Below are 13,301 nucleotides of genomic sequence, written 5' to 3'. Positions count from 1 at the left end.
CTTAAGATGATTTAAAATATAATTTTAAAAAAAGGGTTTTTTTAATTTTACCTTAAATTACTGCTCATCTATAATATGCTAGTTTCATGAGGAATAGGTATAGGAAAAAAGTCATTACATGGCTTAGAGCATGAAGATTAGTCAAAAGATGATTAAAAAAACACACTGTGTTATATTTAGATACACATTAGGGTTACCGAAACAAATTAGGTAATGATTTCATAGTTCTTTATCAGGCTACTAAAAAGTACCAATTAAATAATAATCTGAATAAGGCACAGACTTCTAATATAATTTTCATTTAGTTTCTAGAATAAGAATCAAACAAAAGTATAAAACGGCAAACCAAGGCTATTTTCTAGAAATAGGCCTTTGTCTCTCTTGTTTGAATTGTTATATCATAAAAGAACTAATAATCTTTTCATCATGAATGTTTTGATGATTAGTGCAGGACAGGTAATAATTTTTAAGTTTATGTACAGGGAGGTTACCTTAATTCATTGCAAATCTAAATATTAATTGCTGGATTAAACTAAATATAACCAATAGTGAAATATATTCCTTTCACCTGTAATATCACATTATAAATTCTATTGCACCGGATATATAAATTTTTCTAACCTTTGTGACTATAAATACATTCTATAGAAACTGCAGTAAATTTATTCCATTTTGCTGAAGCACATAGTACTATGAGTTTAATGTTTAAGTAGTTAACCGGTTAGAGGCCTAGTTAATCAGAGAACTAGTTCACTGGTTAGAGGACTAGTTAACTAACTAGTTAACCAGTTAGCAGACTTGGTAACTAGTTAGAGGACTAGTTATATGCTCAGAGGACTAGTTAACATGTTGATGAACTAGTTAGCTAGTTAACTCATTAGATATTTATATCTATCTATTGATATCTAAATGTTTGTGTTCAGGGCAAGCCATAAGTCAGGAGGAATATAGCCGTTTAGTGGAAGGGTTTAAGACAATGTAATTTACTGTAAATGTATGTACATTTATTCCAATAATAATTTGATTTAGAAAATATTAAAACATGTTTTCAAACATTATACTCTTCCTTCTGAAATGTCAAATTCACATATTTCTCGAGTAGGTGTAATTTTATTTGTCATGCATTCATTAAATACCTGTGTCAAACACTGTTCTAAATGCAAAAGACACAGGAGTGGAAAACCATAAATGTGTCTGACTTCGTGAAGCTGATACATGAAAGGTAGGTCAAATAATAAACTAACTGGAAAAACAAAAACCAGCAGGTGAGATGGTTGTAAGTCTTATTAGGGAGATACAACAGGGAAGGAAGGATGCTAGAGAATATTGGCAGGCTGTGCACTTTTAAATAATCAGGAAAAGCCTCCAGAAAAACTTGACAGTTAAGACCTCAAGAAAGACATCAAATAATTTTGAGCATAGAATGGTATTATCTGACCAGATTCAACAGGCTACTTCTGGTTGTTATGTAGGGAATATATTGAAGGTGCTAAGGACAAAAGCAAAGTAAAAGATTTAGGAGTGCTGGCAGTAGGGGTGGTGAAAATTTGTCAGAGTCTGGATATATTTTGTAGTTATTGTCAGGAAGTTGGATTGTATGTGAAGTGTGAGATTAAGAGATGAGTCATGATTCCTTTAAGTGTCTGCTATAAGCTATTTGAAGGATGTGGTTGTCACTTTTTGACTTGGAGAGTTCTGCAAAAGATATTAGGAGGAAGACCAAGTGCTCTGTCTTAGACACACTAAGTTTATGAAGCCTGATAAACATCTAGATGGATGATAGAAAGACAGACAGACACATGAACTTAGAGTTATGGAAAAAGATGGACTGCAGATATATATTTTTGAGAATGATGATACGTAAAGCTATGATACTCAATAAGATAAATTATTTTAGAAGGGGACAAGTTCTGATGATTGAGTTGCCTACATATAATAAGTCAGAGAATCAACAACAACGAAAAAAAGGGACCAATGAATTGAGTTAAAAAAATGTGTATCTTTTCCTTGCACTCAAATAACACAAGTGCGCTAAGGGTAAAGCATAAAAACACGCACACACACACACACACACACACACACCCCTTTGGATTCAACAAAGTATTTGCTACTGCCTCATTGATGACATTAGCAAGTTCTAATTCTGAGAAGTGGTGGAGGCAAATCCCAATGAATTAGGTTGATAATAGAATGAGAAGAGAGAAAGGAAGTCAGACAATATGAATACTCAAGGAAAAACAATGAGACAAATAGAGCAGAAACCAGAGAAGAGAGTATAGGCAAGAGAAGACATTTTGTTTGGTGTGTGTGTGTGTGTGTGTGTGTGTGTTTATAATAAGTAAAAAATAGCATGATTAATATATTTTCTATAATTCCAGGATTTTTTCCAGTATCTTTTTCTAATCAATATTTTGTGTTTCCACTTTGCTTATTATAAAGTATGAATTATAAAGTCTAGATTTAAAACAAAATTTCTGCTAGAGCATCTATTACTAAGATACGCACATTCCACTCAAGGTATTTGAAAATACTAAATGTAACCTAAGTATTATAACAAAGTCAATGGGTATTTAAAAATCAAGGAGTCAAATTTAAATTCTATATCAATGTCTCAAAGCTCGGTGTAGATTTTTACTTGGATTTTATGTGCACTATCTCCAGATGCTTATTAAAACTCAAAAAAAAAAGTCCATATGAAGCCCTGTTTTAAGAAAATTACATATATCACCCCTACTTTTCGTTATAAGCTTACAAAAGAGATTTCATTAACCTACATTCTAAATAAGCGTTCTAGGGATTAGCAATTCAGTGACATTTCTAAGCCTTAATAAATATAAATGGTATACCTGTCATTCAGTCCAAAGATATTAGTTCCAAAGTACATGAAATTTTACTTTCCCTATCTATAATATAGTAATACTGAAATAAAGAGACTAAGTCATAAATAATACTTCTTTTACATCCTAGATAGAGACGACTATAGTGAAAGTCACTTAAAATGACCTTCCTATAAACAGTTGTTAATTTATCTAAGAAAAACAGTATGATAAACAAAATCAATCTTTCTAATGTTTGGAAATTCAACCTGTTAAGAATCCTGAAGCAAAATAAATAAATTGATTAAATAATTGCAAGTTTTTTCTGTTGGATTTCTCGCCATCATTATGAAATGATTTATGAAACTACAAAACCAAACAAGGCCAAAAAAAAAAAAATCCAGTTCTATTGAGGAGTAAAAAAATTGAAGTATTAAGTTGCCCATTGTATAGTGTTGATTATACTAGACTACACAATAATAGTGAGGAATTTTAAGTTGATCTACTTAGCCTACTGGGTTTCTATAAAGTTTTGGCCACTTAAATGTAAATACCTGGACTCTCACAATTCAAATGTGAGATTCTTAAGCAAACACATTTCTCTAGAGAATAATAGTTTTCTGAATTCTTATTATTTTTACATTTAACACCTAGAAATGTAAACATAGTCGTCTTACTTTTGTATAAAATCTTAATAATAGAAAATTTGAATGTATTCGGGAAATAATTAGGAACTCATTTGTTTCAAATTTGTGGTGTGTTAATGTTTCTGACATGAGAGAAAGAACACGTTTTGAGGTCTTGGTTTTTGAAAATCCTTGAACTATTTACTTTCCATTCTATTCATTGATATCTTTCCCTGACCTGTGTTCTTAGAAGTTTTGAGTTTTTGATAGCAAGGTAATTATGAACATCAGCAACTTCCACATGAGAACTGCACTTTATACATTTGTCTATTCATGTATTATATTTAAAATTGTGAAAACCATAATTAGATACTAAAACAGAAATAAATTATACAACACATGAAATTTATCAAAATTCAGTATTATATAATAATTATAATGTATGAGATTCAAAATTGCTTAGAAATGGTTTTATATGCCAGTTGTGACCTGTGTAAATTTGTAGAAGTTCTTAATCTTTCCATTTATAAATGAAAGTTAATGTTATTAAACTAATAGGTCTGTAATAGTATAATAATTACTAAAGTAGTGAGAAGTATAAGAAACCATGTGGGATTTTCCTGGGAATTAAAAGCAGTAAATAATTTCTCCTCTTTTATCTAAAAATCTAGCTATGATTCATTTAAATTAAATAAGTGAAAGAATCTTAATTTTAGACAAAAAAACAGCTAAAACCTATTTAACATTTTAGTAAAGTGAAATATTGATATTTTTAATTAAACTAGTATTCTATCTCATAATGTACTACTAGTTTCTTTTCCAACTTATGAAACACTATAAATATTTAGAATATCGTGCATACATATGTATATTAAAATGTACATATATGTTCATGTTTTAACTTTCTGAGGACTACATTTTTTTATCTTTTCTTGGTGAGACATCTGTGAATACAAATGGATAGCGTATTAAATAAATTCTTTTCAGGAACTTAAAGACTTCTTGAAATAGGCAACCTTTTCATAAAATGTGATATGGCCATTTTTAAGACAGTATTTTTTAATGAGTAGGTCTTACTATATATAATAAATATTACTATTAGTAACTATTTGTAACTTTTGCTAATTATTTTCTACAGATACCATTAAAACTCTATGATAGTTTAAATACACATAGAAGTACATGGAGAGAAAAACCTAGAGACATTTTTCATGCAGGCTAAGAAGTTGATTACTAGAAATTTTACCTTTGGACTATGGTCAATGATAGCAGAAAAGGAAAAACCTATGACCTACAATTTAAAGTTAATTGAGGATGAAAAATGCAGTGATTATCTTCTCCTGAAACAGTATACTGATGTATAAAGTATCTGTCCTGTCCACCTTAAGGTTAAAAGTCAAGAATGTATTTTAGTACAGTCCTGTCTGCATTTAATCAAGTGATCAATCATCTTTAGGATAGAGGAGAGAAATGTAAGTAAATAATTGGAACTTACCTTATCCACAATACATATCTGTTTTCCTGTTTGAGCATCAAGTATTTCAATCTCAAAGTGAGTCTTTTTTGAATGTTTAACTCCTGGACTTGACTTTAGAGGACTTGCTGAGAGTATAAATTGTGAAAAAGACTGAAAACTTCTCAGGTCATTCTTCAGGATGGGCCGTGTAGCTCCTTGGGAAAAGAATTCTCTCTTGCGTTCTGAAGCAAGGGACTTGTGCCTTTTGAACATGGTGTGAACTAACAAGGGAATCTATCGTGTCAGCAGGAGACACTTGCAAGTGTGTTCTTTATGCATCAGTTAAATACTGCCGGTAAACCCCTGAGAGGTCAAGTGGCATGCCATTCCAAGTGCAGTTTTATTTAGCCAGTTTGAAAACAATGACCAATCTTACTTCTATATATAACATCCTACTGTGAACTGCTGCAGTGTAGACTCTTACTTTCACAACATTTCTAGTATTGTTTGCTTTTCCCATTTTATCTTTGCTTTGTTCTGTTTTTTGTTGTTGTTGTTGTTTGTTTGTTTGTTTTATGCTTTTTACTATAGTTCTTATGCACCTGCTGGAGAGAGACAGAGAGAGACATAGAGAGACAGGAAGTGAGAAATCACCCCCTTGGGGGATGGCCACACTTGAATCCCTTCCCTTGTCATTCTCCTTCAGGATTTTGGGCATACATGCACATAAGCCTGGTGTAATTTTCAAGCCACTAGATCTGGGACTTAAACTGCAGTCAGCCATGTGGAAGCCCAGCATCTTAACCCATGCTACCTGCTGGCCCCTATCTTTGCTTCTTAATATGGTGATTATTATTTGACATTTTAAAATAAATAAAATAGAACATTTTTATGTTTTCTGAATTCTGGAAGTACTCATCTTTAAATACATCCATAATGTTACATACACATTCACGGTCAGTTGTATTTATTATTAGCATAGTGCTATCTGATAAACTAAAACACTAGGACATTATTATATAATATTTTTATGTGCTGTGTAAGGCAAAGATTAGTGGCATATATGTGTTTCATATGCACACACATGTTCATATGAATTTAAAACATTGAAATTTATTTTTATCAGTACTAATAATGAATTTCAACTAACTTTATTTATTACACAACAAAAACTTATGAGCTCTTCACTCCATTCAGGGAAAGAAAGAAAAAATGGCAAACTATGGAAGTAGAATATATTGAGAGGACTTTTCTAATTTAGGGAAGAGTAAGTAAATGTAACATTTCCATACATTCTAAATCTTTAGAAAATCATTAAGTTGATATACAAATTCAGAACTCAACACTACATTTCCCACTGCACTCAGTTATGAGAAATCCAGATAGTCTGAGAATGAATAATGAAATGTGATTAAAAAATGAAAAGAGGACAAACTCGGGAACATTCTACAAAATACCTGACCAGTACTCTCCAAAAGTGTCAAGACTCTGACAAAGAACAATTGAAATTCTATGACAGATTGTAAAGCTTATATGGAGACATACCTGGAAAATGCAAGGGGTTCCCTGAGATTGTATCCTGGAACTGAAAAAGAACATTAGTGGAAAAATCTGTGCAATTAATAAAACATAAGTAGTTTAATACTGTTATAGAATGTTAATTCTAAATTTTGGTAAATGTACCAAGGTTATGTAAAACTAGCAGACACTCAGTAATTAAACATCTCTTTGTTTTTAGTGTTTTCTTAGAAATTGTTAAGTCATCGTGTTTTCATAGAAGTTATTAAGTCATTGGGGAAGTCATGACATGCCTTTTTCTATATTTTTCTATGTAAAAATGCGTCATGATGTTCCTGATGACTCGATACTTTAAAATAAAATATGAATCACCAAAATGATATAAATTTAAGAAATAGTAGCAAGGAAAGTATAAATAGAAACAGTGGGAACAATATGTATTATTCAAAGGGAAACTACTTGCAGTTCTGGTAATGGTTATCTAATTAACTTGTGCGGAGGGGGGAAGTTTTCAAGGGAGTGAGGGAACCTGATTTTGGAAAGGTAATCAAAGGAGAGCTTATCTATACTTTTATGTCTTCTTTGTTGAGATAAAATGTACTGTAATAAAATTAACCAATGTTTTGTGTACCATTTGATAGACTTTTAACAAATGCACGTAGTAATATAGCCAGCACCACATTCATAAAAGGAAACATTTCTATTATTGTAATCATCCTTACCCTTCACCTCAAGCCTTTGGCCAATCATTGATCTGCTGTCACTATAGTATTGTCCTTTCCAAAATTTCTTGTAAACTGAATCATGGTATATAGTCTTTTGTGTTTGGCTTTTTCCTTTTTGCATAATGATTTTATGTTCATACCTGTTAATTTGTGTATCAGTATTTCTCTCTTATTTCCGAATACTATTTATTTCTTTTTTCTTTCTTTTTTCTTTTTTTCTTTTTGTGAGAGGATTTTGCCATAGGGAACATGTGTTCACCAGAAAGACAGAGAGAGAGACAGAAAACAAGAAATCATCCCCCCACCCACCCGGGGATGGCCACCCAGAAATCCCTTCTACTCCATTCTCCAGATCTTGGGAACGCATGCACATACACCTGGCGTGAGTTTAAGCCAACAAATCCAGGATTTGAATTGCAGTCTACTACATGGGAGTCCAGTGATGTAGCCATTACGCCATCTGCTGGTCTATCATTTGTAATATAAAACAATTTGCTTACCCATTCATTGATTGATGGACCTTGTGTTATTTAAAATTTGTGTGCTGTTAGAATAAAGCTGCTATGGGACCAGCAGTTAGCGTAATGGCTACATCACTGGATTCTCATGTAGTCCACCACAATTTGAGTCCCGGACCCAGTGGCTTAAACTCAATCCAGCCATGTGTGCGTGCATGCCCAAGAGCCCCAGAAGAGAATGGAAGAGAAGGGATTACAGGGTGGCCGTTCCCCTTTGGGGGGGGTAATTTCTCTCTTTCTCTCTCTCTGTCTCTCTCTGTCTTTCTGGCAAGCACATGCACCCTATAACAAAAACCTTTACAAAAAAAAAAAAGAAAAAAGAAGAAGAAGAAGAAGAAGAAGAAGAAGAAGAAGAAGAAGAAGAAGAAGAAGAAAGCTGCTACGGATAGTTGAAAAAACATATATTTAAAAGAGGGAAATTGCATATATTCATGTGTGCCAATCACCTAAGTAAATTTTTTTTTGATTTCTCAATTTTCTTTTGTGTGTGTCTTTGGCAAGTCCAAAAAAATTTTTTGGAAAGAACATAAAAATTCAGATATCATTGCTTATTATATATATATATGTGCAGTACATATGAATGAAGTTATTAAGTTTCCTTTAAAATGATATATTGTTTGCTTAGGTATTTACATGATTATTTCTAAATAGATCATAATGAAAATAATGCCCTGAATTAATATTTATATGGCATGGGACAATAAGTATAATTAATAAATTATTTTTCACAAGAAAAAGAAAAAAAGCACACTCCAATAGGTGTGGTGACACCTTAATTCTTTTTTCTCCATTTATCTATCCTACCAGAATTTGGGGCACTGGTGGCTGGTGGATTCCAATTGCAGTTGACCATTTGGGATCTGTCTCCTTTAGCTGCTAAACTAAGGGCCAGACCATTCCATTTTCTGTAGGTAATAAAGTTTGTCAAATTGTGATTAACAATTAATAATTTTATTGTGTTTGTCAGTTTTTGGTTTTCTGGTTTCTGTTTTTTTACTTGTTTATATTTTTGTATTTACAAACAATTCTGCAACAGAAATTTATGTATATAATCATCCATGCACATATGAAAATTTTACAATGTTAACCACTCAGAAAGGCAACAACTGTGTCACAAGGGCAGATATGTTCAGTTTTACTGATAAATAACTGTTATCCAAAGTTTTTACATAAATTTAAACTTTCAGTAGGAGGGTTTAAAATTTCCATTGCTTCACAACCTCCTCTGCAGTTGATATTATCACATATTTTTTTTTCATTTTTCTAAAAGTGTGTGTTAAATGGTTTGTTACATACATCTTTATTTTCATTTCCCAAATTATAATAAAACTACTTGCTTGTCTTTTTCTGTTTTTCTTTAAGATCAGTTCAAGATTTTCCTTTTTATTTTCTGATTTTTTTCACTGTTTCTGCTTCCAGTATTATCATTAAGCTAACAATTCATCATCTATGTTTTCTCTAAGTGATCTATTTTTCCCTCTCACTTGCTTTCTTTTTTTCTTTTCAAACTGCATTAAACCTTTTTTCTATTTTTTTTTTATTTCTGAAGATTATTGAAATATATCTGGCTTTGAATTTCATCTTATTTATCATTCTTGAGATTAAATTGAGTTAACGTAATGTGATAGTTTCATTCTTGATGTTTAAGTCTTAGTCATTTTTCTCTTTCAAATATGCACCATTAAAGATTAACATTTCTCTGAAAATTACACTTTGAAAATAACACACACACACTCACACACACACACACACACACACATATATATATATATATATGCACACACACATATGTATATAATTATAATTGAGGTTCATTTTAAAGAGTGGACAAACACAACAGCAGTGGGACAAGTTGGGAGGTTGCCTCTATGTTCTAGGCCTGACATATGGAACTTAAACTGGATAGAAAGCAGTAAAGGGATCTCTTAAAGTTCCTAAGGTGTTGAATTTTTTTAAAAACTTTTAGAGGTTTTTACCATAGAGTGTATCCACTTGCCAGAGAGAGAGACAGAGAGACAGACAGTGAGAAGGAAAGCGAGAAATCACCCCTGAGGAGGATTGGCCATACCACAACCCCCTCTCCTCCATTTTCCTCTCGGGATCTTGGTCACAACTTCAGGTCCAGGACTCAAACTGTGGCTGGCCATGTGGGAATCCAGTGACATAATCATTATGCCATTTGCTGGCCCCCAAGTGATGAAATTCTGAGAAAGAACAAACAGAAATTGCTGGCAGGCTTTGTTTGAAGAACTAAGACTGCAAAAGAAGAATGTTAGAAGTGGAACAGGAAATACCAGGAGGTGATATTCGAAGAAAATATTGTGAATTTCTCTACTTATTTAGTTATAATTCCCTGCAAATTAAATTCTGTGTCAAACATATGCATAATAGAGTATCTTGCTATCTATTTCAAATAACTTTTCGGTGTATGTTTTACTGATTTATACTTTCCTGTGCAGCACACAATCTATTTTTATTTTTCCTCACACTATCGAATATTAATATTGTTTTCTTTGGGAACCAGCAGTTAGTGTAATGGCTATGTCACTGGACTCCCACGTAGTTGACCGCGGTTTGCATCCCGGACCCGGTGGCTTAAAACTCACGCTGGGTGCGTGTGTGTGCGTGCCCAAGATCCAGAGAGGAGAATGGAGGAGAAGGGATTGCGGCGTGACCATACCCCCTGGGGGGTGATTTCTCGCTTTCTGTCTCTATGTCTCTCTCTGTCTGTCTGTCTGGCAAGTGCATGCGCCCTATAGCAAAAACCTCTCCAAAAAAAAGAAAAAGAAAAAAAATCTATATTGTTTTCTTTATTTCATTTATTTCAGCTCTAATCTTTACTATTTATTTTCTTCTTTTTGGAGGGGGTGGGTGGGGGGTTATTAGTACTTTCCCAATTTCTTTAGATATGGGATTGGGTTGTTTATTTGCCAACTTTTTTCCTACTCCCCCCACCCTCGCTGCCCCATGGGTACTAATTGCTATGAACTTCCTTCTTTTGATAGTTTTTGCTGTGTACCAAAGGTTATGGAGATTGGTGTGATCATTATCATCAGGTTCAATAAATATTTTAATTTCAGTTTTAATTTCTTCAGTAGTTTGAAAGTTGTTCAAGAATAGGTTGTTTAGTTTTCATATTTTTGTATATATTTCAAGGACTCTCTCTCTCTCTCTCTCTCTCTGATTGATTTCAGATTTAATTCCATTGTGGTCAGAGAAGGTGCTAGGTATAATTTCTATACTTTAGAATTTGTAAAGGCTTGGTTCATGCCCTATTATGTTGTCAGTCTTTGAAAATTATCTATGTGGAGTTAAGAAAAAAGTGTATTTTGTAGTTGTTGGGTGAAATATTCCATAAATGTCTATCAGGCCTGTTTGATTTATGGTATCAATTCTCTCTTGTGTGTCTGTTTATATGTTATCTGCATGACCTGTCCAGGAATGACAGGGTGTTGAAAACCTCCACAATTAGTGTGATGCAGTCCATACGTCCCTTTAGATCTGTTAGTATTTCTTTTACATGTTTGGGTGCCATGACATTGGGTGGATAAATATGGATGATTATTATATCTTCTTGGTGAGTTAATCCTTTTTTTGTCATTATGTACTGTCCTTCACTTCTTTTCATAATTTTCATCTTAAAGTCTATTTTGTCTGATGTCAATATCGTAACTCCTGCCTTTTTTCATTTTTGTTTGAATAAAATGAATTTTTCCAGCCCTTCACTTTCAGTCCATGTGTTGGATTGTCAGGAAAGTCATGACACATTTTTGCGTAGAAAAATATATATTAGGTCCTGACGACCTAATATATCTTTGTCAATGAGGTGTGTTTCTTGTAAGCAACATATACAGAGTTGCTGTTTTTTTATCCGTTGAGCCAAACTGTGTCTTTTAGTTAAGAAATCTAATCCTTTAACATTCACTGTTATCATCAGGTATGTGTAGACGTAACTTTGCCATTTTTGCTACTCTTTTTTTAAATTTTTTTTCTATAGTTGTTTTGAGTTCTCTTCTGTTCATCTCCCTTTAGTTTTTCAGGTGTAGTATTCCCTTAAGAATTTCCTGAAGAGCTGGCCTACTTTTGGTAAATTCATTCAGTTTTTGTTTTCCTAGGAATTATTTTCTTTCTCTTATCATTTGAAGGATAATCTTGCTGTTTATAGTATTGTTGGCAGAACTTGTTTTCTCTTTCAGTGTTAAATATGTATTTCCATTCTCACTTTGCCTGCATTGTTTCAGTTGAGAAGTCTCTTGTTAGTCTGATGTGGTAATCGTTGTAAGTAACTTAATGTTTCTCTCTTGTCATTTTAGAATATCATCTTTGTCTTCGATTTTTAGCCATTTGTCTATGAAGTGCCTTGGATAAGATATTTTAATACTAACTCTATTTGGTGTTCTTTGTATTTCCTGAATTTGAATTTCCATATGCTTGTCTAAATTTAGAAAGTTTTTAGCTAATATATCATGAAAGAGATTTTTCTAAGCCTTTACCTGACTCTTTACTTCTGAAACACCCATGGCATGAATATTCAGCCATTTAAGAGTGTCCATATTTTGTCCTTTTTTTTTTTCCCTTATAGGGCACATGCACTCACCAGAGACAGACAAAGTTAAAGGGAAAGTGAGAAATCAACCCTGGGTGGGGGAGTGGCCATGCCACAAATCTCTTTTCTTCCCATCTCCTCTTGGGATTTGGAGCACACACACACACACACACACATATGACCAGAGTGATTTTTTTCAAGCTCCCAGGTCCAGAACTCAACCTATACATTCGGCTATGTGGGCTCCAATGCCTTAGCCTCCATGCCATCTGCTGGTCCCTGCTGTCCTCGTTTTTAAGGGTTTTATTTCCATTCTTTGTGGTTACTTGGACTGAGATTCTTCCTTCATGGTCTAATCTGATGTTAACAATTTTGAGGGAGGTTTTGATTTCCTGCATTATATTCCTGAACCCCAGAAGTTCTGTTTTTTTTCTTTCTTTTTTTTTTCATAGAGAGATTTTTTTGCTATAAGGCATGTACACTCACCAGAGAGACAGAAAGTGAGAAACCATTTCTGAGGGGGCATGACCATGCCATAATCTCCTCTCCTCCATTCTCCTCTTGAGATTTTGGCAATGCACTCACATGCACCTGGTGTGAGTTGTTTTTCTTGTTTTTTTTCTTTTTGTTTGTTTGTTTGTTTTGAGAGGTTTTCAGCTATAGGGTGCGTGCACTCACCAGAAAGACAGAGAGAGACAAAGAGATAGGAAGCAAGAAATCATCCCCGGGGGGGATAGCCATGTCACAATCCCTTCTCCTCCATTCTCTTCTCAGGATCTTGGGCAAGCACGCACACATGCCCAGTGTGAGTTTAAGCCACTGGGTCTGGGACTCGAGCCGCAGTCGGCTACATGGGAGTTCAGCGACATATCCATTACACTAATTGTTGGTCCTAACTTGTGTGAGATTTAAGCCTCTGGATCTGGGATTCAAATCACGGTTGACTATGTGGGAGTCCAGTGACATAACCATATTCTGGTCCTGGAAGTTGTGTTTGATTTTTTTTTCAGAGTGTCTGTCTCTTTATAGATTTCCTCCTTCAAGTCATGTAAAGATTTTCTCATCTTGGGAACCAGCAGTTAGTGTAATGGCTATG

General features: G+C 33.5%; 1 protein-coding gene across 1 annotated transcript in view; it reads right to left on the bottom strand.

Moving 5' to 3' along the window:
* TECRL (trans-2,3-enoyl-CoA reductase like) overlaps window positions 1-5,262 on the bottom strand; it is a 109,842-nt gene extending 104,580 nt beyond the window's left edge. Inside the window, exon 1 of the mRNA XM_006160489.3 lies at window positions 4,938-5,262. Within this exon, the coding sequence (XP_006160551.1) occupies window positions 4,938-5,171 (234 nt within the window). The 5' untranslated portion in view covers window positions 5,172-5,262. The remainder of the gene's footprint in view (window positions 1-4,937) is intronic.
* Between the last annotated feature and the right edge of the window lie 8,039 nt (window positions 5,263-13,301).

The sequence above is a fragment of the Tupaia chinensis genome, unplaced genomic scaffold (assembly GCF_000334495.1).
Source record: "Tupaia chinensis unplaced genomic scaffold, TupChi_1.0 Scaffold000687_1, whole genome shotgun sequence".
Classification (NCBI taxonomy): domain Eukaryota; kingdom Metazoa; phylum Chordata; class Mammalia; order Scandentia; family Tupaiidae; genus Tupaia; species Tupaia belangeri.
Note: the sequence above shows the minus strand (reverse complement) of the source record. Positions and strands in the feature narration are given on the sequence as shown.